The following is a 24,621-nucleotide window of genomic DNA, read 5'->3' on the forward strand; positions in this document are numbered from 1 at the left end:
TGGTGCGAAAGTTGCGGAGAGATGCGTTTTTGTGTGTAGAAATTCTCGATGAGTGTACTTTTCACAATTAGCAATTGTCTAATTAAATTCACGTAAACGACTCAATTTAATGGTGTTAGATTCCCATTACGCGATTCATTGTTACATCAACTTTGCCTTCTATGCAGCATGTAATTCGAAATTCCAGGCATTTTGTGTGTGAGCCCCGAAGAATCACAACACTCATTAGACGTACTCGCACGCATGAGCTTTTCAGTCTCTTCTTCTTTTTTCTAAGTACCACTTTTTCTTCTTCTTCATACAATGTATAAGAAGATTGGATGAATTTTTCTAGGATTGTGAAGAAGATGAATTGAAAAAAAAAGAAGAACGCAAAGAATTGCTATTGTTCCCTGCGGGCTATGCGATCGTGATTGCGATGAAGATGGGTAAGAGTATGGAGAGGTTTGTGTATTTCCTTAGGAATTTATGAATTCTAAAACATGAGAAAATCTCAAGGAGTGATTGAAGTGGTTAGCTGGGTTAGGTGCTAAAATAAGAGTATTGATGGGGGGTTCCGTGGTGATCTATTTTGATTTGCTGATGGGGAGAATGGTACGTGGTGGGCATTTGATTGTTAATTGAAATGGAGCTGCCAATTGGAGGTCTTTCACTCCACTTATGGCGAATCACTTTGGTTGCAATTGATTGGCACACGCGCGCATAGACTCGTAAATTTTACAACGATGCTAAAAAAGCCATCTAATTCAGGTCGCTCTCGTGAATTCCCCCGCGTCATTGCCTATGTTGAGTGAGTAAATTCTAAGCATTTGCACTGTGAGGTAAAATGGAGATTTTTGCAAATTTATCTCAATATCTCCTGTCCTGTAAAATGTGCCTGCAACACACCACAGACTATTTTGCATTTTCACATTTAGCCATATGATCTTCCAATCCTCCTATGTGTGCATGTTGGGGGTTACCCACAAGAATTGAAACCATTACATGTTGATGCAAACTCGCACATATTATTTGCACAATGACCACCAACTGGCATGAGAGTGTCGTATGGGTGATCACAGTGCAGTGAGAAAAGCTCGCTGGGTATGTATATATAGTATTTTACCCGAAACGACGAGTCAATATATTCTGAGAGAGTGGCTCTGGGTGCACACAACAAAGCCACATTATTCGAGTACATTGCACCTGATTGTTGTGTTGTGGTTTTGCTCTCAGGTGTGCGCCACTTTATGGAGCTCGTTGCACTTGGATGTACTCTCCATAGTGCTTCACATTTTTTTCCAACTTCTTCTCTTTATTCAAATTCAATGGCATGTGAAAAATCTCCCCACATAGACACATTGGTGAGAACCCATTTCATTCTTGAAGATCCCATGAGATCATTTTAGTCGTTCTGCCACCATCAAAAGCTTCGCGCATTATGTATATAGATAGATAGATGAAATGGAAATTACTTCTTCCGCATAAAACATACCCCGCGCGCAAAGGAAGGTGTAAGAAGTTAAAAAAAAAAAACCATCGAGAGTCAAACTCCCGAGAGAAGATGTTAAAGAAGGTGCACCGAGTGCGTGGTAACAGTCAATTTACAATTAACCTCTATCTGTGTACTGAAGAGCTATGTGCTGTTTTGAAAAAGTTACACGTGAAGTGGGATGCGGGATATAAAATGTGGAAATTTACGGTGGAATCGCGAGTTGGGAATTGCTCTGAAAGTGACGTGCATTGATGCATTTTTAGCCATCTGCAGTGACTCCTCAATGGTCATAAATTCATCTCTGTGTAATTTGCTATATACGTGTGTAAAAGAAAAAAAACATAAAACCAATAAATTGCGTTATTGCATTTTGAGCAGAGAAAAATTTCACTTTAATTCACACCGAAAAAAAGCACCCACCACCTCCCCCTTTGAGGCATGCAACATACAAAAGAAAAACAAGAGGTGTGTGCGCAATGCGATGGTATAGAGAAAAGAATATCCACTTTGACCTCATTCACCTAGCGAAACCAACGTACAGGTTTAAAATGTAGAAATTGATACCTTTACTATAATTTATTGTGTTATTATAGTCAATATATGGAACAAAAATTGAATTTTTTTGCCACACTTGGCGGAACAACGCCTCAAATGGAAGTGGACACAAAAGCTCCACAAATTTTAATGAGTATTGAAACTTATGAAAACTATATGGATAGAAATGTTTTATTACACTTGGAGTTGGGTGGGAATAAGAGAGATTTAAGTGGAATTTTGGAGCATTGAATAATGTAATGTAATTTTATATTTTATTTTTTTAATAATACCGTTGAAGTCCCTTATTAAGAATTGAAGTAATTATCAGGGAAATAAATTACAAATTTCGGCAGAAGACTCATAAGCCATGCTTAAATTTTCTTAATTTTTAAGCTAAGGTTAGTTCTTTTTAAGCTAGGCTGAAATTTGTTAACTAGACTGATACGCCTAAGTTTTAAACAAGTCCGATTATTTTTTATGTCAGACTTAATTTTTTCAAGCAAAGCCTAAGTTTTTTTAAACCAACTGAAATACTTTAATTAAACCGAAATGTTAGAACATATTTTCATGAATAAAATATTGGGAAACATTTTAAGTTTTATCTTACAGGATAAAAGATATTGAAAAATAATAAAAATAACGTAACTACGTCAAAAGCTTTTAGTTTACCTTATTATTTTTATTAAAAAATATATAATTAAATTTTATCTTCCAAAAAATTAAATTAACTAAAGATTTGTCTCCAAAAACAAAACTTTCTACAACACCCTACTGTATGTAGGAAATAAAATCGAGAATGCATAAACATAACATGAAAATGACTTTTTAAAGATTAATTTTTCATTATGTTATTGATTTGTGTGGTGCAACATTCGCAAGCAGAATGAAAAATAAATTCTGCAGCAAAAAAAAAACAATAGAAGAAACATTGCTTATTTATAAAATATGGTGCAATGGGAAATGCGCTAAAATGTAACTCTGCGGTACACGAGTAAAAAAAAAGAAATAATTCAAAAATGAACTATTTGCTCAATATATTGGTCAAATGAAAAAATAAAGAAAAAGGGGAAAAGAAAACTAAATAGTTTCATATTAAATATTAATTTAATAAATAGTGTGGGAAGGGGGAAAAAGTGGCTGAAGAAAAAATTGGTCAATCGGCAAAATTGCCCAAACTTGAATAGTAATTAAAGATCAAGTAACACCCTTTCACCTGACACAGAATTGGCAACAATTTTTGCTGCTACGCGGTCTCCGCAGGCTTTTCGCGTGTATTCTGCAAAGTGCTAAATGACCGACAAAAGTTTTACTTTATATATATGAAATGCTATACTTGGTGGTGATATCTTCATGCGAAATGAAATCGAAAGACCCTTGCGCGCGTATATTTTCTTTTTATATACCATCCATGCAATCCAGTCCACCAGCAATCAGTGCATGCTCCGGAATTTGTACACATTTCGCATTTTAGCATAAAATCTCTCTCCTCTCCTCTCCCTCCCACTAAATGCATCTCAAGTGATATTTTATATTACTCAGCATAAAATAATATAAATTCTCCAAGTGTGTGTGTGAAATATAAAGTAAACTCTCTGAACGATGGGCGAGATTGATGACAGACTCTAAAAGGGAATCGAAGATGTAATAATATATAATAAAGTATTTCTCTGAGCGTACTTTTTTTTTACTTTACTCCACCGTCCACTTTCAAAAACTTTCCAAACTGAAATTTTTGATTGAAACTGAAGAAAAACAAGCAAGATGAACAAAAATCGCGAATTGCTGATTTATGTTCGCCAAGAGCTACAAAAATTATGTTGTTGAATGAAATTAACATGATTCCTCAATTTCTTCCTTCGCCTCCATTTGGCATTGATCTCATATCGTGCTTTGTTGCTTTTTTCGGGTCACATATCCCAACTAAAAGGTTCTAAGTGCCTATATGGAATTTTTCATGTTTATATAAACTTTTTTAAAGGTATTTTCTCGCCTTCATTTTCTGCATTTTTTTATGAAAAAAATATATCCAGTGGTAATGTGAGAGATGTTATTGTTGGTGAGATTCTTAAGTTGACTTTACTTCATTTAAGTTTTTATACTTTGTGCGACACTTTGTGAGATAATACGAAGAAAATTGGTAGGTATTCTTTTATTTAATGTCAAGATAGCACATTGTGCTAAAGATAAGAATATATTGGGGAAATTCTATATTTTCATGTCTACCCTGTCTACCATACCCTCCCACGAACATAAAAAGACAAAAAATATATTTTTTTAAATATTTTTTTTCTTTGTTTTCTAAAAACGTTAAACCTATCGACCGCTTGATTAGGGACTGGTTTAACGTTAGCGTCTTACATTTTTAAAAATCCTTATTAGAATTTTTGAGTTTTTCTTTAATAAGAAGTTTTCTGAATCAAATTCTAAAATAAAGTACATTTCTTGGTTAATAAAATGCTCAACATGTTTGAATATATAATTTCAATAGAAGCTGTATCAAAACTTTATAAGCTAAAGAATTCAAATCAATACCAATAGCTGGAACTTTTTCAAGTGAATTGCGTGCGTAAACTTGGTGAAGGAGAAACCTGAGCCCTTCCCAACAAAAATGGGAACTATGAGTATATGTATGAAAAATAAATAAATAGAGAGGCAAAAGACCCACAAAACTGTGTGGTTACCATTTGTTTAGTGGTTCCACTCTCATTCCTTCGAAAAAAAGTGATGCTTCTGATCCAAAACTCGCCCACATATATAGTGTCGAGAAAAATAATAGGACCACCAATATAGGTTTTAAATGTACCCCTGACTTCAATCGCCAATATCTCAGGCTGTGGGGGACAGATTTTGAAAAGTGGCATAGATTCGGAAAACTACATTCATCCCCTTTCCAACGATGGTAGATTTTCGAAAATCGGCCCATCCGTTCAGTTTTGGTAGATGATTGAACAGAAAGTGGCATTTTTAGTATGTGTCTACTTGAACGACTGTCAAAAATCAGCCCCTCAACCGATTTTGATCACCCCGGCAGTTTTGGACAGGGGAAGAATGTAGCTTTCAGAGTTTTTTTAAATTTTGAAAATCGGACACCCAGAAAAAAAGTTAGACGGGTTTTTGAGAGTGGTCCTATTTCAATAATTTAAGGGTGAAATTACACAAAGTTTCATAACAAGTTTTTGTAAATTTTTATTTTTTTGAGTGTTTATTTGAATTTAATTGAGTAAAGTTAAAAGGCTTATAGCTTGCGAAAATAAATTTTTCCTAAAAAAAAATAAAAATTTGTAATGAAACTTTGTGTAAATTAGGAAGCATTTTAACCCTTAAATTATTGAAATGGGACCACTCTCAAAAACCCGTCTAACTTTTTTTCTGGGTGTCCGATTTTCAAAATTTAAAAAAACTCTGAAAGCTACATTCTTCCCCTGTCCAAAACTGCCGGGGTGATCAAAATCGGTTGAGGGGCTGATTTTTGACAGTCGTTCAAGTAGACCCATACTAAAAATGCCACTTTCTGTTCAATCATCTACCAAAACTGAACGGATGGGCCGATTTTCGAAAATCTACCATCGTTGGAAAGGGGATGAATGTAGCTTTCCGAATCTATGCCACTTTTCAAAATATGTCCCCCACAGCCTGAGATATTGGCGATTGAAGTCAAGGGTACATTTAAAACCTATATTGGTGGTCCTATTATTTTTCTCGGCACTGTATGTTCAGTTCATGCTGGACTCTAATGATGTTACCTTTTTTATTATTTTGTGGGTACATGGAGAATAAACAGACCTCATTATTTACAATCGGAAGTGCGTTAACATATAGTGAAAATAGTAAATGTGGAAGAGACAGTGGAGGAAATGAGATGCCTCATGAGGACAGACAGACGGCAAACAATATATAGATATTTTGAGGAGTGGAAGTGAATTCATCACACCAACCAATTCGTGTGGAACCAGAATTCAAGGAGTTTCAGCATGTGGGGAAGGCAATCCATTTACCAAATTGGACAGTATTATTTCCTCAAGCACGAAATGGGGTTCTTTAATCGCTTTTCAATTGAAATATCAAAAATTTGGCTCATTAATCAATTAGGGAGGGTCGAGACTTTTGTCTTGCCTCATTCCCCCTCGCCCAATGACTCTCTTTTATGTATCTTTAATTGACTCTGGAAGTTCTTATAGACTAATCGTATCTGGCCCCTTTTGGGCAATCAAATCCATGATCGTTAATTTGCCTTCACTATATGGGCAAGAACTCTATGCCACATAGAAAAAAACTAGAAAACTCGAGAAAAGAAACCTCCAATGGAAGAAGAAAAGAATTGCTCAATCGAGTGAATTAAATGTATTTAGTAAACTAACCTCTGTACTGTTTTTTCTGTTCCTCGGGACAATTTCCTCTCAAAGCTTTGGCAGCATATCTCGCAAGTGAAATTATTGTAATAATTCCTCCATATACGTTGATTTAAAGGAAAAAAAAACTTTTACAATTCTTCCACACTTTGCCACACAAAAATTAGCACTTTCAGTTCTCTTATTAGTTCTGCACGTATGTAGAATTTAATGTTTGGTGGGAAAAAGAACTCTTCATGGACGTTAAAGTGTAACCTATAGGCACCAAATTAATTGGTTTAAAAATTGTGAAAATCGCACGTAACAGTTTCAAATGCACTTTTATGTCTCTTGGATGGAACGTGATCTCCGTGAATGGTGAAACCAAACTTCTCACTGATGCTTCCACTAAAGTGTGTGGCAAAAAAACTGAACTAACGATCGACGCTGCTGCTGATCACGGTGTTAAGTCAACAACTGACGATCGTGGCAAAACTCCGTGCTCGAGCACTGGAGTTTCTCTGCACAACACAACTCTCTCCCTACCACTTTCCGCGCACACATACACATCGATGCGAAAGATTCTTTTCAAGCGCGCAAAAGCTCTCTCTCGCTGTGCTTTTGGCCAAGGAATAAAAAAATAGTTTTTACTTTCTCAGGTGTGGTTGCGAGGCATCAAGTGCGATCGATAGAATGCCTCTTTGTGGCCAATTTCTTTCATACACTCCTTCAACATTATAAGCATAAGCCATTGTACATAAAATTTGCACACATGTGGAAGAAACTATCAAGAAAAGGGAATTGTCTTCAAAATATTTCTATGGTGGGGAAATAGCGACTCTTGGGTGAAAAGATCATTACCACGGCGCGATTAGATCGTGTCAATTGAATTGAAACAATTTGCCGGAGTAATTGCCGACAATTTTTCATCACCACCAGCCACAAAATGCTGGCAGATGAAAGTAGTAATCCTCTTGTGTGTGGTAAATCCATTGCGGGGAAAAGGTGGAAAAAAATCAGTTTACCAGGAAAAAGTGCAAGTTCAAGTAGAAAATATGCGGACTATGTGAAGCCCCTGACACACTTTATCCACGATTAAACACATACTTTTATGTATGAGTCTTCTAGGAAAATTCGAAGGAAATTAAAGTTTTTTAATCTCAATTTCATATGATGTTGAAACCTTTCTTCCACCTACCTATTAAAATTTGAACCAGGTAGAGATTTCGATTTTTTTCAGAGTCGAAAGCTCTGGCTCAAATTGCCATTTATTCTTATAAGAAAAAAGAAATTTTGAGGCTGACGAATACCGAGGAGGTAGCTGAAGAAAGGAATAAAATTAAGTTCAATCAAAACTTTAATTTCCCGATTGGAAAAATCTCAAGAGTTTGCTTGAAAAGAAAAGAAAATTGTGAAAAAAAAATCCGTAAAAAGTGTCGAAAAGCTCTGAATTAAAAGATTTTTCTTTTTTTCGAATTAATATCTAACTGGTGAAATTCTCTTGAGTGAGTAAAATCTTAAATTTAAAAAAAATGTTTAATAAATTTTAAATGTACATACCTATATTTGTTTTGCTTGAATATTTAAAAAAAAAACAAATAAAGAGTCAAAGAAAAACCTATAAATTATGCGAATTCCCACCGAATTCTCTTCAAGCAAAAAGAAATGATCAAGCAACGATGCGAAAGGAATATCTTTTGACGGTCACTATCACTTATTTTTGCGGTGTGGTCTTTTGCCATTTTGCCATTGAACCTATTCAACAAAGAGCTTTTAATTTCTTATACGTTTGGTGGCATCATGCATATGTGAATAGGCAGTATGATGGGTAGGAGAAGCAAAGAATTCCATTCATTAGACCGCAGGAGGAGAAAAGGTAGAAAACCATGAATTAAAATGGTGACACATTGAAGAATTTTTAACCCAATGAATTGTGTAAACATCGAAGGAGAATTACGGCCAAACAAACATGGCCATCGCGAAGAAAGTCCATCGTGTAGGGGCGCGAAAGGTTGACGGTTTTTTTTCTAATTGATGTTCGGGAAATCTGGTCAAAAGTGATGAAGAATCATCATCACAACTGGGTTTGTGGCAACCATTAATTTCATTTCCCCGCAGCAGACGAAAAGGTTCAATAAATCCATCGATTATTAGGTAGGTATAAGATGCTGTGTTTATTGAGCTTTCTTTATGGTCACGATGATGGCTTATAGGTGAGATTTTCAATTCATGAGTGTTTTTTCTCCACTTTTGATGAAAAGATATGCAAAAGCCAATATTTCCCCTCAATCATCATCTATTGTGCCAATAAAGTGACTTTTTATTTGCACGAGAGATATGGAGGATAATTTTTATCGTGGTTGTGTAAATTGGGAGAAAACAATAGATGACCACGATCACATAATTAGATAATGGCTAACTTTTTGCATCATCCTCCTGCGGCGGGTTTTTGACATCAATATATGGGCACGATGCAACATCCGATGATCGCAATAATTATATTTTTTCCCCCGAAAAAGAGAAATAATGGCGCGAAAATATACAACAATGTGCAGCTGAATATTTCTCAATGTGACGCACCTTGTAGGGAGTTAACTCTTTTTTTTTTTCGTACATTTTGTACAATTTATAATTTCTTTAATTGACGGGCATATAAACGCGCGACGGTCATTTTTCGCGATTGAACATAAAAACGTGACATTTTTGATCTCTCGCGGCGTCAATTGGTGTGTGTGTGATGTGTTTTTATGGAGTACACCAACATAAAATAGCATTAAAACGGCACTTGAGTGTGAAAGTGAGTGGTGATATGCAATTTTATATATAAATACACAACGATGAATATCGTCATGGCAATTAAGGGGGACCTTTTGTACTTACATCTTGATGATTTTTCGAATTTTTCACATTTGTCTCAAGTCTTTTAACGTCTTTCCGCATTAGTTCCTTCTTCAGTTGTCGCACCATACGATCCTTGAACTTTATTTCTTCCAACTGCAACAATGTAAGAAAAAGCATTTTGGTGAAAATTTTTCAATTTACATTCAATTCCAATCTTAATTCAATAAGATGATGATCGCATTTCAAGTGCACAAATGATGGGGAAATGCACGCGGGGGAAATGCGAGAAAGAAGGGTCTTTGCACTATGATAATCCCCAGACACTATTCAAATTAAATAGCTAATTTTCCTAACATGCAATTTACATTCCTTCACGTCTAAAAGAACCCCAGGTTGAGTGCTTATTGAGAGCGAGAGATGATCGCACAGAAAAAATCGTCTCAAGTCGACTTCTTCGAGCCAATTTTACGGTCAACAGTATCGTTTCCTATGACGGATCCCCTGTGCAGCAGCAGCCACAGAAAAAAAATCCCTCATCTCACTAAATTCCACCATCAACCGGTCATTAGAGTACGCGAAAAAGTCTCTCAATGTTTTTTTTTTTCAAGCTTCTTTTCCTCAACTTTGCCAATCCTTTTCGTACCATTCTTCGCTGCAATAGAAGATATACAGAAAAAAAGCCAATGGTCCTGAATTCATCTTTCGCACTCACTTCATCTCGCAACTGATGCAGAACCATTCTTCTGGAGAGAACCAGAGTGAATAGCAGCCCCGAGGCTGTAGTTCCCACGCCATCGCAGCCATACATTGGAACATAATATTGGCCAACACTGTGTGTTGATTCAGTCGTCTTATATAGCTGCTCAAGGAGCAAGAACGATAGATTACTATTAATTTCCCCACACTCCTTCATTGTATCCGGAGCAGAATTATGGGGTCTCAATGGATGCCTTTTTGTACATATGAATGTTTATGTTTCCCCCGCGCATATAGCTAAATACCTATGCCAGAGTATGTTGAATCAGTCGCGCAGATTTGACATGGCCAGAGGCTTAAAAGCAGCACACATATGGCAACGGGAAACGCTCCAGACACCTCAAGACGCGACAATATCACTCTGCGTATCGTCATTGTGCTGAAATTTGCAAACCCCAACGGCGGATTTATGAGTCAGTCACATTGTGTGGTTGTCCGGTGCATTTGTGTGCTTTATGGACATGCCACTCATGCAAGAGGTGGATATGTACATGTGATAAAAATCATCCTCACCATGAGTATTTGCATAATTCGAGAAATGTATGCCAATGGAACCATAAATGACATATAAGCAAAGAGGGAGTGCTGAGAGGTAGTATTCTTGAGTTAACAACAATGTGGCATATTTGATTCTTTGATACATTGTTCGGTCCCTTACCCACGACACTATCATCCGCGAGACGCGATGGCACACCAACAAGCTGGTGATGATGAGGGGGACATTGTAGCAAAGAAGATCATGTGAGAATTATGAGCTATAGCATCATGCACGAATGCACTGATGGAAATGGTTTGTGGACCCTTATCTTGTATTTTGCATTGTGAGATTATTTTCTTATTACTTTAGCATCACGTCAGTTTCTCGAAAGATAACAACGTCACTTTCTGCTATTTAATTTAATATTTTTTCTGCAAATTTTAAAGCCCTGAAGAAAGATCTTTATAACAGTAGTTAGTAAACTCTTTTACTATAGTTTTCTTAAGATATTGCGTCTAATTTATTACTAAAAATCTAAATTAATTAGCTAATTTTACTTCAAAAGTGTGGTAAGATCCTTGATACCAAGGACGTAGTCAAAGAGGGCTTTTTGCTGTTCAAAGCACCTTAAAGTTCAAGAAGTTCAGTTTTTTTTTCTTCAAAGATCAAAAGAATTTTTTAGACTAAAAATACGTTAAATTCTTTAAAGACGGGATTTTCAAACAAATAAAAAATGTCAAACGTTAGGAAATTAATGTCAAACACTTGCAAGGAAATGCCGAACATACGACTAGCAAAAGTGAGTGGGAAGGACTTGTCTTAAAGATTTATTGTTCTGAAAATTGTTTCAAAAAATCATGTAATTTATGTAAAAAAAAAAACTCATGTTCAATGTTTTGAATAAATATGTGCTTTCAGCCACTGAAGAAGAGCCGCTAGGCTCGAAAGCTTTGGCTTAAATTGCTGCTTTTCCTTGGGTGAGTGGGAATTTCCTCTGACGAACACCGGAAACCTTTAACAACAAACTTTATAAGAATTTCCCTCTTCATTCATTTCGACTTGTAAGTCACTTCTTAAATCCATTTTCAGTTTCATTAGGAATTTAAAAAAAAAAATCATTTTTTTATAATCACCGCCTTAATTTGATTATGGATAGGCTGTTCGATATTTTCTGAAATTTTCCTTTAAGAATGAGTCATTCTTTTTCAAGATAGCAACCATAACTTCAACAGATTATAGATTTAAAATTTGTTTAATGATCATTGAAATTTATTTAAAAAATCAGCTTTCTAGCGTTTGTTTCTGGGCTTCTTAAACCTATAGTAAAATTGACAAAAATGGGAAAGAGAAGAAAATGAAAAAAAAATTTCTTAAAAAAACTAAACTTTTTAGGACTTTCCCAAATTACCACGAAATAATTTTGATGTTGAAAACTATAACAACAGCAATAAAAACATTTTCCCAAAAAAGCAGAATCTTATTTGAAAAAATAATTTCAACAAAATGTTGTACCACATATAAAAGACTGAACTGAAAAAGAAATGAAAATATCGCGAGCAACATTGTAAAACCATTTCGCGATGTGTATTGCACGACAGAATGAAAATTGTGGTATGCATAAAGCGGTAATTTGAGGAGAATTCTTCTTCCACCACGCACCCAAAAGACTATGTAATTGAAACGGAAACTTAATAGTCATCCCATCAACTCCGGACATGCCACCCATTCACGTTGGTGAAGGTGCACTCCGACGAAGAGGCAGACGCGATCACTTTGCGCAGATCGCCAGGAGGCTCCTCTGGCCAGCGATCGTCTGCTTCAGCAAGTAAAAGGCGTAATTTTGATTTATTCCCAACACTGACTCGTGCCTCAGGCACTTATCCCCCACTGGGGATTATTATTTCACTCCACAGAGTTGGTGGAGCATTCTTTTCGTGAATGATATCGTTCAGTAGACTTTTTTTGCGTTCCCTTTTACCCCCTTTTTCCCATTCTTCTGCACGGGATTTCTCCTTCCTTTTGCACGCATTTTCGCGCATCAATTCAACTTTTCAAAAAAAAATTCTCTCACACCCGCCCTTTCCCGATTCTCAACACAACTCGCGCACTCAACTGCACGTTATGAGAACATTCTGAGAGAGCATTGCTCATCATAATATTCTGTATGCTGGGTGGATCATTAAGTGCAAATTCCCCCCTCTTCCCCACCTCCGGAAAGTGGAGGCCCAAAAGTAGTGATGTTCATTCATGAAGTCGATTATTGTGGAATTTTTCTTCTTTTTTTTTTGCATGAATCATTACTCAATGAATTCAGCCTGAAGGGGGAAAAAACATGAAAAGGAGCAAAAGGATATGGATTTCCTTACCAAACGATGAATTTCGGTTTTAGCTGATTTCGTTATTTGAGTCAATCGTAGCTCGTACGAATCCTTCAGTTCTCTCATATCGGCAGATTTCCGTTTCTCGGCCTCAGAAGTGATCTGCAACGGAAATTGGAGATTCAAATGAAACACAATCACTCTGGGAAAGTCGCACTTTGCACTAATTGCAAGACTCTCGTGTGTTCAAATAAAGTAATCAAATTGAGTGGTTTTGGTCACAATGGGTGGGATTCATCATTTGTCGCGCCTATTATTTAAGAAAGAAAAAAATCCACAGGCAATTAAGCAAATTGAATGGTTGGACGTATTGAATTGAATCACCTCTCACTGAGCATTTTTGTACCATTTAAATTGTCAATAGTTCAGTGAATAGGGGAGCTTTGGCACCTCTAAACTTATTTTGTTTCTTTCAATATTTCCATCTTTTCTTCCTCTTCTATTCTATTAATGATATTCCGCAAGATTGAGTTGGCATGAGTTTGTACCCTTCAATGTCAAGAGTTTAATTGTGATTTATGAATTTGTGGCATTGCAGGGAGGCGATCATTGTTCTCCTCAAAACCATCATAGTGTTGTTACGTTCTTTTTATTTCTTTTCTTATTTAAAACTAAACCTCTCACACTCATTCCCACTCCCGCGTGATTGTTAATGACAGCGGAACGTAAGAGATAAAAGAAAACTTAAGAAAAAAGAGCATAAGATAGTCAAAAAAAATCAAAAAGAGCAAACAAAGATTTTTGCAAATTTTTTGAGACATCAAACAAGAAAACCGCTCCCAGTGAAAGAAGAGTGATCGCTTTGGTGATGAAGTGCTCGCTTATGACTTTCTCTTTCGCATTGATCTTTCTCCTTTGCACAAATCCACCATGTGCTGTCTTCCTGGACATGGACACCAATGCCCTAAGTAGGATCGTTGAAGAGCATTTGGATAATTACCATGTTCTCGTCACGCACTTGACGGCGATCACGGGGGGACTCTACACCCGCAACGTCTACATTTACTTTCACACAGACTTGATGCATTCGCAGCTTCTGCGAGGCATCAGCACCGAAGCTGTGTCTGGCACTCATGCGCATCCAACGATCATTGCTGAGTAAGAGGAAAAATTCAAATGATACCTTTTGTCTACATCACGGCAATTTGGAATGAGATCACATCGATCATACAAAGATAATTTGAATAAATTCATCAAAACGATCTCTTTTCCTGCACATTGAAAAATATTTGTTGCAAAGACAATTTACTACCAAGAATCCTCCCCTTAATTGCAGATTAACGAGCCCACAGATCAATGTCGAGGAAGGAGTGAGATCTCTAGTGGTAACACTGATCCCCAACACAACAATTGATCTTCAAAGCACCTTTAGGCATGTCAAGTTGAGAATGCACAGCAAATCCAAATACTATTTCCTCGTTGTCATGGAAGCTCCCATAGAGAAGGATATTAGCTCGTGGATTCGTGATCTCTTCCGGGTATTTTGGCAGAGGAAGCATCTCAATGTCGTGCTGATGTACTGGAGAAGCGGCATGAGGATCATGTCATATTCCCCATTTGATGAAGACTTTCTTCTGCCACTCAGTAATGACAACGTCGGGATTGATTACCTCTTCCCCGACAGGGTGATCAATATGAACCTCAAGCCGCTGCACGTGAGCCTCTTCTTGGACAACGTGAGAGCAATTATCAGCCCCGAGGGTGAACTGTCTGGAGCAGATGGATACATGACGGCACTCATGGCGGAACGCATGAATGCCACACTTGATCTCCTCCTCTTCACCAGCTCCGATCCCTATGGGAGCTTGACGAATGGCTCAACTAATGGCTCCCTGTGGAATGTCGCGTCGGGACCCAGCGATGTCTCATTCAACAATCGTTTCTTGATTTACAGCGACTTTTGCGATAGGGTTGAGGCCACATTTATTTATGGGCGAGATGATTTGTGCATTCTCGTACCCAGCGCGGGGCTCGTGCCGCGTTTTATCAACATTTTTCGCTCTTTTGATGTTAATGTATGGACGTCAATTACCACCATTCTTTTCTTCATGTTCTTATCAATCCGTTGGACCAAGTGGGTGAGAAGGAGGTAAAGTAAAATAATTTAAATTACCCATTTTCTTTTTCAGAAAACACTTTTACTTAAAGGCGTTCTATCAGATGTTTAAAAACTTTTACTTTCCGAAATTTTGAGGCTTTTCCGGTTAAAAAGGTTTAAATTTAAATTTTCATTTCAACATTTTATTTAAATGAGCATCAAACTCCAAAAAAAAACTGATAGGGCCCCAAAGGATGTCATGCACAATACAAGGGCGAAGTACCTAATTGAAGGAAACGCAGAAAACAATTTTAACCCACCCAGTCTTGTAGGGAATCAAAAAAGGATAAAGAATCGCCATAAATATTCACCATTTTCCACTGGGGTCACAGCGAAAAAAGACAATAAAGTTTTGTAAAAATTCAAAAAAAATTGGCCGCCATTCGCCATTTTGTTCATTTCAATGCATGAATCATATGTTTCAATGCTTCATCAATATGAGCATGTCGATGAGAGTTTGACATTTCATTTATTTTTTTTTTTTGGGAGAAAATAAAAAAATTGCGTTTTTTTTAGTTTAATTATCGTGGTAAATGTGTTTTACGTGTTGATTGAGAGTGATTTTTATATCTGAATACCTGAAGGATGAATTCCCGCACAGCTTGTGACCGTCTCAGCGAGCACATCTCTCGTTACAAAACAAAGCAATCCAAAAACAATGGTCGTGGATCGTCTTGAAGATGACTTTTTCACGAATTGAGAGATCCTCTGCGCTGGAATCCTTTGCTTTTCACACCACCACGACGGACAAGACGATGGATTGCTGGTTTTGTGATTCCCTGGATGATGTCACGCAAAACCTTACGATGTTTCTTGGCATCACCTTTCCCAAGACCTTTTCCACGACCAATGATGTGCTCGCTGAGACGGTCACAAGCTGTGATGGAATTCATCCTTTAGGTATTCAAATATAAAAATCACTCTTGAACAACACGTAAAACACATTTACCACGATAATTAAACTAAAAAATACGCAATTTTTTTTTATTTTCACCCAAAAAAAAATAAATGAAATATCAAACTGTCATCGACAAGCTCATGACGAAGCATTGAAACATATGATTCATGCATTGAAATGAACAAAATGGCGAATGGCGGCCAATTTTTTTTGAATTTTTACAAAACTTTATTGTCTTTTTTCGCTGTGACCCCAGTGGAAAAAGGTGAATATTTTTGGCGATTCTTTATCCTTTTTTGATTCCCTACAAGACTGGGTGGGTTAAAATTGTTTTCTGCGTTTCCTTCAATTAGGTACTTCGCCCTTGTATTGTGCATGACATCCTTTTTAAAGATCTTAAAATTTTGAGCTAATGAAGTCAAGGGCCTCATCATGGACAAAATGTTAACCCTTTCGCGTTTTTTGGGTCATACCCTGACCCAAAATGGAAATGATTTTTTAAGAATACTTCTAGTTAATATTTTTAGATGATTTCTTCGCCAGTATACAGCTAAAGGATTAAACTTTCAAGGCATATTTTTTTGATTCGTCCATTTAATTCCTTTGTAGTCGACTTTTTGCATTCAACTTGGGAAAAATTACTCGATTTTCAGCCCTTTGAAAATCAGCATCTTTTTCTATTTCTATTTTATAATTTTCCAATAGTCTATATCGACTTGAATCTTATAAAACAAGAAAAAAGTGCTTATTTGTTAGCATTGTCAATGACATCACGGAGCGTTGGAAATGAATAAACTCCTTCTCATTCAGAGTTATTTAATAAACACTTTCCTTCTTTGCAGACAAGGATATCCTGAAGACAAAAATTTATCCTTCATGGTCTTTCTACGAAGTCATCTAAATCAAACCATTCCGAGGATTTCCCGAAATTTACACGCTCGCATAGTAATTGCATTTTGGATCTTCTACTGTATCATCATTACAAATGCATACCTAGCACATTTAACAAGCAGTCTCATGTTGAGATTGCAATATACCCAAATCAATAATCTAGCCGAACTCGAGGAGTCAAACTACACAATTTTAGCCATCCCCAAATACGCCACCCTCCTGAGAAGGAACTTCAATTATACCGCCCACCAGAATCTCGTGCAGAGAGTGAGACGTGTAACATTCGAGGAATTTCATAAATCACTGGCAGCAACAAATACAGATGTTGCCTATGCCCATAAATATGGATTCCTGAAGTATATTTTGCAGAGGAAGGCACACATAGTCCACTACAGGATTCCCTACTACCTCATGAGAGAGTGCCCCGTTCCATTCTTTACGGTGTACATCGTAAAGTATGGGTCGCCCTACTTGAGTAGGATAAATACAATAATGAGGAGGGCACAGGAGGTGGGATTGGTGGAGCATTGGGAGGAAAAAATGATTGCAAAGCAGAAAATTAAGGGTAAACGCTACCAAAAGAGCCCCAATGATCCCATACCCCTTAAGTTCTCCCACATTCAAACCGCCTTCTACATGCTCGCCATTGGGCTTGTCGTGGGATTAGTCGTATTTGTTCATGAAGTGTGTCACAAAAATTCCCATATGGTCCGCTAGAACGCACACATTCCGCAATTCCAATTAATTAAAAACACCCTCACGAAAAAAAGGACAAACTATTGCGTGTCTCACCCTCAAATTAATTGTCCCTGGTTAGTTTTTTGTTGTTGCTATATTTGACATTCTCTATCACGTATATAGCGTAGGTACCTCAACTTATGCCCATTTGTGTAACTCACAGTGGAATAAATGACTCTGTTAATGTGGCAGCAAAGTTATGGCATTAAAGGAGACACCATCCAACAAGAAAGAAAAGTAATTACCTGAAATTTTTCCTCCAGACACTTGTTAGCATCCCGCAAAATGGAAATTTCCTGACTGAGTTTTCCTGTGTCCAGCAGGAGGGAGCACTCAATGCCAATTGAAGCCGTTGCGGGTTCATCTCTCTTCTGGCTGCTTATTTTCTTGGCGGAAGTTGATCCCTGGAGTGGTGCTGCTGAGACCTTTCTAAGTTGAGCTTCTTGGTGCTTCTTTGTTTCAACTTTGGCTTTTCTAGTGTTTGCCTCTATTTGTGCTCTGTGTTGAAGAAAAAGGGAGGAAAAATTTAGAAAATAAATTTTAAGATTTTTATTAATTTTAAAAATTAAACGACTATTCTTAACGTTTTTGAATAACCCAGAATTTTCCATTTTGTCGTTGATTTTTAGCGCATAAAAATAGCATTAAAAGCTTTTTATTTTCGTAAAAGTTTTTTGGGTTTTGTTAAAGTAAGAGTTTCAGAACTTTTTGTTCAAAATTTCAAGAGTTTTGCCTGAGAATTAACTTTTTTAGGCAATTTGAAAAAAAGTAGATGAAAAATTCCAAAATTCCTTGGCATATCTTTATTTATTTTGAGATAAAAGAGGAGTTTAGTCAGAGTTACATGGGAAAATTGGGAAAATTCCTCATTAAACGTCATAAGGACATAGCTAATGTTATAAAAATTAAAATAGGAGATTCCTAAAGAAAATTCCTATTTTCTTTTTGGATCATCTGGGAAAGGCTTGAAAATATTTATCCAAAAATTCAAACAATGACGTTACACTTGTGCTGTTTGTCTCTTTAAATGCACACAGAATAAAAATAACTTTTTAAAAATTAAGCATAAATGCTTCACGGTTCTTGCCTTTTGGGTTAATATTTGACGGCTTCTTCGAACGGACACAAAGGAAATGAAGAAACGTCCTTTTGGCAATTTTTATCCTTTTTTTCGGCATAATCTTAAAATTATGCCGAAAGCTTGAAAAAAGAGCTTTAAATCATAACGAATCGTAAACAATTAGCTTAAATTAAAAATCTTCAAAATAAGAATTTATTAGGTACTAAAACAACAAATTTTCTGAATTTTTCTCCAATAAAAAAGCTTAAAAAGCACAAGGGAAAAATATGTGTAGGATATGTACCTTAAAGCTCTCACGGCATTTCTTTCGGTGATGAGGGAGGCCTTCAGTTCGGTGACTTCAAGGCGCAGCTGCTCGGCATAGGCATTGAGTTTCTGCACAAGGGTGGCCCTATTCTCCTCGGCCTTCCTCTTCACCTTGTCTGTCTTTGGTGCAATTTTCACTGATGCTGCTGGCTTCGGTGGTAGCGGGGGTTTCGCGGTGACGACTTTATCGTCCATTTTGAGTCTCTTATTTGTCGTGCCGGCAACTTTGGCATTCGACCCCTCAGAGTCAACTTCTGCAAAACTCTTCTCCACAACTACAATTGTCTTCTTCCGCTTAATCGGAACGGGTGGCTTCTTCACCACTGACACCTCATTCAACACTTGGCACTCTTCACTGAGTTTTTCATCACACTGTTCACGTGAGCACTTTTGCCGTTCTGCTGAACCAGAAATTTCAACATTGATGGATTCATTGGATTTGCTGCTGGGGATTTTCTGCTTGATTTCTGCCATATTTTTTTCTTTGGTTGAAAACCTCCTCTGTGTCTCACAGAAAATCACCACGAGCTCTTCGTGTCCAACCCAGAGTGTTATTGAGTCACAGACCTCGTCGTATGGCTCCTTGTCGCGAATTGAGTCAATCTTTCCCAAATGCGACTGCTCAATTCGCTGATTTCTCGCGCAATAATCGATTTATCCAACTGAAACGAAAAAGAATATTCCCGTGAAAAAGCATTACCAATATTTACTCAATTATGGCGCGGCTGCCTCTCCCTAAAAGATATTTCCTTGAGAGGAAGACTTTTTGGGCGCCCATTGGCTCATAAATCAAATATGCAAACAATGATAATTTGCCTCTGTGTACTGGAATTGCTATTAAATGGCAATTGGGCTTTGATTTATTGATTGAGATGTACTGCGCGCGCGGGATTTTCAAACACAAAAATCTCCACATCGCAGATCAAAGTATTGAACTTGGCCATGTGATCGACCAAACACGCGCCCACACCTAACTTTCGTCATTTCATTTCATTCACAGCCAAACCACCAACAACAGAGACCCAAACTCTGGCCAAATTCGTCATCGCTGCTGGTCGTGGGAATTACATTAGGCACCGCGCGCCGTAAGACAAGGAAATCGGACCTATACCACCTACTTTGCACAATGCCTCTTAATTCTCCGCGGGCTTGTATTGTGTTTTGTTACGTTAGAGTTGAGAATAAACGAGATAAATATGAAGTAAATATATACTTAAGAACAGACCGGATGACCGGACAGACAGAAGAACGGAAATATCAAATTATTTGTGCAAATATTTAACGTAAATTTTTGAGTATTCTGAACTTGAATTTAATATCTTGATATTATTATTTTTTTAAAGAATTATTATATCATACCTATGATATGAAAATTAATATTTTTAAAAATATTTACTTTCTCAAGATTTCATTAGAAATTTAATTACCTACAATATGTTCTTGACTTACAAACTTTTATTTTCTGTCCACATACTTATTTTACGACAGCCTCCACAATGATTAAGCTTCTTTACATATCGAGGGTTGGAAAATATACTATACTAACTCATTTTTGTTGATTTTCAGGAGAGCGATTTGAAGTTTGAGATTTACATTGCTTCTTATGTAAAATTTTTTACAGTTTTCGCTGTAACTTTGTAGGGAACAAATATTCGAATTTGTCCTTTTGAGGGAAGATGAAGGACATCAAAAGCTATCGAAAAATGCGTTAAAAATATACTATACTAACTCGACTTAGTATAGTGTATTTTCCAACCCTCGATATGATATAGCATGTTCAGTATCTTCCATATCCGAAAATATCTCAGCATTAACCCTTTGACGTTCTTTGAGTCATACTTTGACCCAAACAAGAAACCTTCAATCCTATATAGCGATCAGGAAATCCTTGAAATTTCAAGAATTTCTTCAGAAATTTTAACGATTTAAGGGCTTTCTTGGTCGCAGAATAGGACCAATTATATTTTCCTGAATTTTAATGAATTTAATTGTTTTCCAAGTTCATCATGCATTAAATTTACGTTAATGAGATCAAATAAGACGTTTTGACTGAGAAATGTTCTCCAGAGAGCATCCATAGAACAGATATCGTGATTTCGTGAAATCAAAAATTTTAATATCTCTATATTTCACGTGGACCTCATAGGGTTAACAATGCTATTTTCGTTTAATTCAAGTCGAATCTCTTCGTTTACAAAGATTGAAGCTCTTCTATGAGGTCTAACAGCTTTATTTCTTATATGTATCTTCTTCAGAATAAAATAAAAATATTAAAATCTCTCTGATTTTCTTCAACTCTGTATGCAAATGAAGATGATGTGTGTGCTCAGAAGTGTTCGATTGGGCGCACCAAAAAAAGTTCGTAACTCTTCTGACGGTCCATCACTTCAGCATCCACATTATGAATCACATGCAGTGCGTTGGATTGTATAAAAAACTATCAAAGTTAGAGGGAAAACACCCATTGAGTGGTGATAAATTCAAATTGTACAGAATGAATATGACCCCGTTGACTTGTTCTCCCTACTTATGATCATTTCAATCAAATTCGACATGAATTATTGCAACTGTGAGACTCTTTCGCAGTCACACAAAAAAAGCTTCGTTGTGGGGTATTTTTGGAACACGATTTTAGCTTGCACTTTCCACTGAATCACACGGAAATAAATATATATTGTACCAAGCTGAGAGAACCTTGGCGTGGAAGAGCTTTTCCCACGAGATTTTGTCTTTTTCACTTGGCAGGAAATTTGTCAATAGGCATTATCTCATATTTTAAAAATAAATAACACTGCGTACGTAATTATTATATGCGAGGAGCGATGTTGTGCTGTAGATGGAGGGGCCTGGTACACAGAGATTATTTTTTATTCTTCAAACTCACCGCATAAAATACACAAAAAAAAAGATTTAATCCTTTAGCCAAACAGCTGAGTTTTCGTTCTCAACTGTGTCGTTTTGTGTGTAAACTTCTATGCTGTGTTCCACTTGTGCCAGACTTTTATGACTACATAGAATGTATCGGCACTCTCTGGATTTATAAAATCGATGTTTATGTGCAAAAATTTTCACCACCCACGGAAAATGGGTAAAAAAAAAGTTTTCGTTCGAATTGTGTTTTGAGAGCAATAAAAAAAGCAAAGAAATCAATAAAAAGCCGTCTTATTTGCGCAAAAATCAGTGCAAAAAAATAGTCCACAGATGAATCACAATTAAAAGCCACAGAGGGGGAGTCACTTAAGCAATTGTTCGTTTTATTTCTAATCAAAGAATGGTGCAGTTCTTATCGCTAAAAGTTCGTTTGTTGGATTTTTTTTTTCGTTTGATTTCTTCGCAAATGCGTGAACAACTTAAATCTACTCCGATGGTCGGACACCGATTGACTGCCGCACGGTGCCCGCTTGAAATTGCGCGTCCCGCGAGAACATTTTGCGCTCGTGCTCAAAACCCAAAACATTCGACTTCTTCGTGTATCTATTTTAATTCAATTAGAAACACAACTCCCATGCAACTTGCTGGGTCTTAGCCCCCGTGACACTCCCTCCTTGTCACAATAAAACCACAACAACATCCTCTCTCACTCTCGGCTGCCTCATCAATTTTCCCGCATGCAAAATCACGGAAAATTCAACGAAAATCCCTCTAGAAACAGAATCTCTGAAAAAAAAAACCTAAATAATTCATAAATCAAATTTTCTGTGTCAGTAGTGGGTTTTTTCTGTAGTTCTGTTATAAATTTGTAATTGAAAATAGTAAAATAAAATGTTTGATAATGAATTCTGGAATTTTTCTTACGCAACTTCTTCGTCAGAAAATTATATATTCTGTTCACCTAATTGTAGCATAATTTTTTGAAAAGTGTGGCTTATTTATTTTAAATTAACCACTAGATGGGTTTGCAATAAACTGTTTTATATGTTTGTGACGTAGGTAACTAAAAATAAGAATTTTTATACTGGTTGTGCGAAATAAATTATTGAAAAGAAATAAAATTATTTATAATTAAAATTTGTATTTTGAAATGATAAATAATCAGATTTATTGAAAATTTTCTTAGAAAATTATCTATAAAACACATTATAAATTTTTTTTTAATTCAATAAAGAAATTTACGGCTAAATAATATCAAAAATGCAGAAGAAGCGCGAAAATAAATATAGTACATACACCACCATTGATGCAAACGTCGGGAAAAACTGTACCTATAGATTTCAATTTGCAAAGGGACGACCGTGGGTGATGAATAGGATATTTTAAAAGACGGATTGATGGGGTGTAAGAAGGAGATGCGCGCGCAGTACAGATTGGCCACCAATGAGAGGAGATAAAGAAAATTGTGTTGTAGATGTAGTGATTTTTGATCGATTCGTGACGTGGTTAATTTTGTCCATTGACTGTATGAAAAATAATGTCATGTAGATCTTTTTGAGTCTTATGTGTTCTTTTATATTGTTGTAGGCCCTGAGGAAGGACTAAAATAGTCCGAAATGTTGGCCGGAAATAAAAGTTAATTAGCCGAGAACAAGACCGAAAATCCGTCTTTTAAAATAACCTATAGATTTTCACGTTATCCGGATACGAGGAATTGAGGAGTAGCAAGGAACGCTCTAGACAAAGTTTCTATGATCACTTTCACTTACAGGCCAGGCGTCACTGATGCGATGTAAATATTCTCCAGGGGCTGTATTACATAAGACATTAGATAAGGAGGCATTGATGAAATCTAAGAAATGGTTCCTGTATCAATGCAGGAGGAAGATACTGTTTCCTAATCTTACAACCGATGAAAAACCAGGATTTTAAAATATTCTTCAATACATCTACAGCGTTGACTCCGATTCGGAAAAAGTTGACTAATAACTCCTACATTTCCTGAGTAATCTAACTATAATAAGGGTATTTAATGTAAAAGCAATGGCACTTTGGTATGTCCACGAACAACGCCATCGAACAAACAACGCCATAGAGGGATGGAATCGGAAGGGTTAACTCATAATATCAATTTATTAATTTTGGTTTAAATTAGTTAGATAATTCGGTCTTATCGAGAATAATGTACTCCGTTCTTCTCTTGTTACTTCTCAGTAAGAAGAAAATGACGGAGTACATCGACTTCGAAAAAAATTAAATTAATAATTTCCAACAAGTTTAAAATTCAGACGTTGGACATTCTAAACAAAATCTACTTTTTTATTGAAATTACGAACAACTATTGAATAGAGTTTCGAGGATTTTGTTAGGTTTAATAAGTTTTTACATCCTTAACATAAAGCTCTGCTAACATGAAGCTCTGTGCCCGTTGAGCGTTCCTCATCCCAAAGGTGCAATTCACCACCGTTTGGCTGGACAAGAAGCACCAGCACTAGCACACCGAAGCACCACACGACCTGGGAAGTTCAATCCCAGTGCTCATTCCTGTCGGGACGTTAAACTCCCGTACGTGCTCTCCATTTGGGCAAGTCCAAAGCCCAGTGCATATCATCGCCGGGACGCCCAATTCCCGCGCGTGTCAGAGAAGCTCAAACTCTGCACACTGATCTCCGGGGTGACACAAAACCCCCCGTCGAGAAGAAGCACCACGAGAAGAACCTGGAAGACGCTCATCGCCGTCTGAAGAAGATACGAGGGATTTGAATCATCCTGTGCAACCACCAGAGACGTACAGCCGCAACAAAGAGCATCAGAGATCAACTCGTCTGCGAGAAAACCCCAAGAGGCCCGTGAAGGTGAAGAGAAGAAGAATAAACGCATAGACTAGAGGGAAAAACCACATCTTGTCATTTCCTGGCGATTCCTTATTGTTTTAGCAATTAATCG

The 24,621-nt window shown here is 36.8% G+C and overlaps 1 protein-coding gene across 6 annotated transcripts in view; it reads right to left on the reverse strand.

Annotated features, from left to right (window-relative positions):
* Window positions 1–22,208, reverse strand: part of LOC129792975 (uncharacterized) — a 62,594-nt gene extending 40,386 nt beyond the window's left edge. For 5 of the 6 annotated variants that reach the window (XR_008750868.1, XR_008750869.1, XR_008750866.1 and 2 more), the window contains exons 1-5: window positions 21,689–22,208; window positions 18,782–19,466; window positions 17,663–17,915; window positions 12,781–12,894; window positions 9,220–9,333 (exon numbers count right to left, since the gene is read on the reverse strand). Coding sequence is in view for 1 of the 6 variants with exons in the window: in XM_055832481.1 (XP_055688456.1) it covers window positions 9,220–9,333; window positions 12,781–12,894; window positions 17,663–17,915; window positions 18,782–19,278 (978 nt within the window). In the remaining 5 variants the exon portion in view is untranslated. Of the gene's footprint in view, window positions 1–6,369; window positions 6,814–9,219; window positions 9,334–12,780; window positions 12,895–17,662; window positions 17,916–18,781; window positions 19,467–21,688 lie in introns of those variants that run through there. The other variant, XM_055832489.1, reaches the window with a different exon arrangement.
* Window positions 22,209–24,621: the final 2,413 nt, after the last annotated feature.

This window comes from Lutzomyia longipalpis, chromosome 1 (assembly GCF_024334085.1).
Source record: "Lutzomyia longipalpis isolate SR_M1_2022 chromosome 1, ASM2433408v1".
In the NCBI taxonomy this organism is placed as follows: domain Eukaryota; kingdom Metazoa; phylum Arthropoda; class Insecta; order Diptera; family Psychodidae; genus Lutzomyia; species Lutzomyia longipalpis.